Source organism: Alnus glutinosa, chromosome 5 (genome assembly GCF_958979055.1).
Source record: "Alnus glutinosa chromosome 5, dhAlnGlut1.1, whole genome shotgun sequence".
NCBI lineage: Eukaryota > Viridiplantae > Streptophyta > Magnoliopsida > Fagales > Betulaceae > Alnus > Alnus glutinosa.
The window spans coordinates 6,112,955-6,116,856 of record NC_084890.1 but is presented as its reverse complement, the minus strand read 5'-3'; the positions used below and the strand labels follow the sequence as shown (position 1 = coordinate 6,116,856).

The window sequence follows — 3,902 nt, the reverse complement described above, 5'->3', positions numbered from 1 at the left end:
CCATTGGTGCGGGTAATTTTACCTCCACTTCCTCTTCAAAAGGTGACTGCTTGCTCAAGGCATATATCCAAGCTTCACATGGTGGGGTGGCTGTGCCATCTCCATGGCTAAGGGCTACTGAAAGCTACCCTTTTTCTTCTTTTTCACCTAATCGTACCGTCTTTATTAGCGGGCGGCCCATAAGAGGATTGCCTTTGTTCTCTCAGCTTCTTTCTAATTCCAATATACACCTTTGTTCCTTCTTATACTTTTGTGACCCTAAAGGTGGTCTTAACCAGTCATAGTTGGCCCTAGCTCGTTAATTTCTTCATTGCTTTTTAATCTGTAAAGCCACAAAGATAGAGTTTATAAAGTTAATTTATTAGCTCCAGAAATTAAATAAAACACAAAATAACTTTCAGTAATAATTTGGACAATAATTGTGAAAGATCTACATGTTCAAGTAGATAGAGGGGCAGATGAATTTTTTTATATGAGCTTTCTTATCATTGCTACCCAAATTATGGTTTCTAATCATGTTATGCCTTGCTATATTAATGTTTAATCTCTCACATGCATCTTATTAGTTTTAAATCTTAACCTAATCTCAACCCACTTCTTCATTCACATCCTCAAGCAGTCTAAAACTCCCAAATTTTTATACAATTGTTCTCAACAGCTTGTGGCAATAAATTAATTATGTGTATGTCATCACACAATTGAAACCATTAGACTCTCTCTTTTTGCTTCATGAGAAAATTCTATAATTAAGTGATTTCTTGTTTGATAAAATCAGGTCTTTATATCTAAAACATTAACCTCTACAATTTATCTCCTATTTTTAATTAAAAGATTTCAGGCTAGGGTTGATTTAACAATATATTATAATTAAACTGTGTAAGTAAAAATAAAATGATTGAATATTTTCTTTTAGTTTTTTTTTTTTAAAAAAAAAAACAAGAGTGCAAAAGAAGAAAAAAAAAATTAGTACAGTAAAACTATGATAGTCACAGCTAACTAGTAACTTCCACTATAAAGTATAATAGAATAATAATTAAAAAAAACAACCACATAATGTAAGCATTGCTTTTACCACACTTTGTATTATGTATTTGCTTTTCTAGTATCATTGTAAATATTGTATGTAGCCATAATTAAACAACCAAAAACTAGAATTATATATATAAATTCATTGACAAATTATTATCAGAAAAGATAAAACCTTCATCCATCACCTTTCCCTTCAAGCATCCCCATCTTTAAATATGCTCCAACTCCCAACAGATTGAACCACTCCTTTCACCTTCATTATACCAGAACTGACCCTATCACCACCCCTTTGACCTGTAACAATCACGCGGCCCCCTAGAAGGTCAGTCCGGTAAATTCACCACTGAATCCCATTCAGTTTCAGCTGCAAACAGAGGATAAGCATTCAGAGCCCCAATCTCAGAGTCTACGATACGAACATTTCTCAGATTCCTTTTTTCACCAGAAACACTCATTTCTCGCCGGAATAGTCGTGCCCAACTGGTCGGAAGCCGACCCAGATTCAAAAAAAAAAAAAAAAAATGGGTTTGCCCCAAAACCAGTGAAAACCACGATGGGAGAAGAAAATCCAGACCAAAGCTCGCCGGAACCATCCGCCGGAATATCCGGTCTGCGGCGAGCCGTTGAAATCATATCTTCGTTGATTTCTCTGACTCACTCAACCAAAGTCTTTGCAGCGAAATGGCAATCGATTCGGAGCAAGCTCGAGGAGCTCAACTCGGGCTTAATGGCCATGGAGAACTGCGAATACTCCAGCGGAAACCCTGAGATCTCAGGCTTAGTATCGGCCATATTAGCCACCATCAACGAGTGCTACGACCACGCTCGCCGTTGCGTCGATCTCTCTTATAGCGGAAAGCTTCTAATGCAGAGCGACCTGAATGTGATCCTCACGAAAATCGATCGGCACGGAAAGACTCTGTCGGCCATGTACACGGCTGGGATTTTAACTCAAGGGTATGCCTTGGTAGTTTCAAAGCCTGGTCTTGGTGCTTGCAAAGACGACATGCGGTTTTATGTACGAGACTTGTTGACCAGAATGAAGGTTGGAGATTCAGGAATGAAAAGGCAAGCCTTGGTTAATCTGCACGAGGTTGTGGTCGAGGACGAGAAGTATGTGAAAGTAATGTTGGAAGTCGATGATGTTGTGAGCGTGTTGGTGAGTTCTCTTCACTCGTCAGAGACGGAGATCCAAGAAGAGTCTGCTAAGGTGGTCTCGGTGATCGCAGGGTTTGATTCGTACAAGGTGGTCTTGGTCGGAGCCGGAGTTATCGCGCCGTTGATTCGGGTTTTGGATTGTGGGACTGAGCTGGGGAAAGAGAGTGCTGCATGGTGTTTGATGAAACTGACCCAGAATTCCGACAATGCGTGGTCGGTGTCGGCTCATGGGGGAGTCACTGCGCTGTTGAAAATATGTGCTGGTGTTGATTGCAAGGTCGAATTGGTTGGTCCTGCTTGTGGGGTGCTGAGAAATCTCATTGGAGTGGAAGAAATCAAGCGGTTTATGGTTGAAGAAGGTGCTCTTTCGATGTTTATCAGGCTTGCAAGGTCTAAAGATGAAACTTTACAGATGATGTCGATTGAATTCCTTCAAAGCATAGCATTTGGAGATGAATTGATTAGGGAAACAGTCATTAGAGAAGGAGGAATTCGCGCTTTATTGCGTGTTGTAGATCCTAAATGGTCTCATTCTTCGAAAACCCGGGAGGTAGCACTGAGGGCAATTGAGAATTTGTGCTTCTCTTCTACAATTGCTGTAAAATTTTTGATGAATTGTGGGTTTGTGGATCAGCTTATGTACTTTATCCGCAATGGGGAGGTTTCGATTCAAGAATTGGCACTGAAGGTGGCGTTTAGGCTGTGTGGGACATCAGAGGAGGCCAAGAAAGCAATGGGTGATGCAGGGTTTATGCCTGAGCTTGTTAAATTTCTCAATGCCAAGTCTTTTGAAGTTCGGGAAATGGCAGGCGAGGCACTCTCCGGCATGGTCTTGGTCGCTAAAAATCGAAAGAGGTTCGTGCAGGATGACCGGAATATTGGGCTGCTATTGCAACTGCTTGACTCAGAGGATGGAAATTCAGGTAACAGGAGGTTCTTGCTCCCTATACTAACGTCATTAACAAGTTGCAGTAGTGTGAGAAGAAAGATCGTGAATTCAGGGTATCTGAAAAACATAGAGAAACTTGCCCAGGCCGATGTTTCTGATGCTAAGAAACTTGTGAGGAAGCTATCCACAAACAGATTCCGCAGTATGTTGAATGGAATCTGGCATTCTTGAATGTAATTTTCCTTCTCTTTATAGATGTATATCTGCGTAAGTGTTTGCCAAGTTTTGCTTTCTTTTTTTTTCTTTTTTTTTAACTTCTTCTTTGTCAATGCCACCCTCTTTTACCTTCAAATTTTCCACTTGCAAAACACAGCCTTAGAACAGTTTTTTGTGAAGATTGTAACTGCAACTCTGCAGACTTCAGGTAGATATCTAATAAAAGCTGCTGTTACAGATTTCCTTTAGCATTTTGTGTCATTGTTGAATGCAATTGCAGAGAAAAGAAAGAATGATGATAATAAAGAAATGCAAATTACAGTTATTTAAGTTAGTTGGAGAAAAGGAAAGTCGTGTATCTTTCCCACGTTTTGAAGAGGGAGCACATGGGAAGGGCATGATACTTGATGGGCATGTGAGGAGTGAGTATCAAGCTTATGTCCAGACAGGATTATGGACAGAAAAGATGGTGATGGATGAAGTTTCCTTCTGTATTTGCTTGTCGTTTAGCCCATCCTGTCTCATTTTTTGTGCAGTTTTATATCGGTAGAAAGGTATTTATGTTTATGTCTACCTTAATTAATACAGTTTTCAATTATCTTGCTTGGAC

General features: G+C 39.9%; 1 protein-coding gene across 1 annotated transcript; it reads left to right on the top strand.

Moving 5' to 3' along the window:
* Positions 1-1,270: 1,270 nt before the first annotated feature.
* LOC133868786 (uncharacterized) lies at positions 1,271-3,540 on the top strand. Its single transcript, XM_062305797.1, has one exon. The coding sequence runs from the start codon at positions 1,583-1,585 to the stop codon at positions 3,305-3,307; it is 1,725 nt and encodes a 574-aa protein (XP_062161781.1). The 5' UTR covers positions 1,271-1,582; the 3' UTR covers positions 3,308-3,540.
* The last annotated feature ends 362 nt before the right edge of the window (positions 3,541-3,902 follow it).

Bases quoted from the DNA above. Each gene is read 5' to 3' on its own strand.
- LOC133868786 (XM_062305797.1), top strand. From the start codon at position 1,583: ATGGGAGAAGAAAATCCAGACCAAAGCTCGCCGGAACCATCCGCCGGA.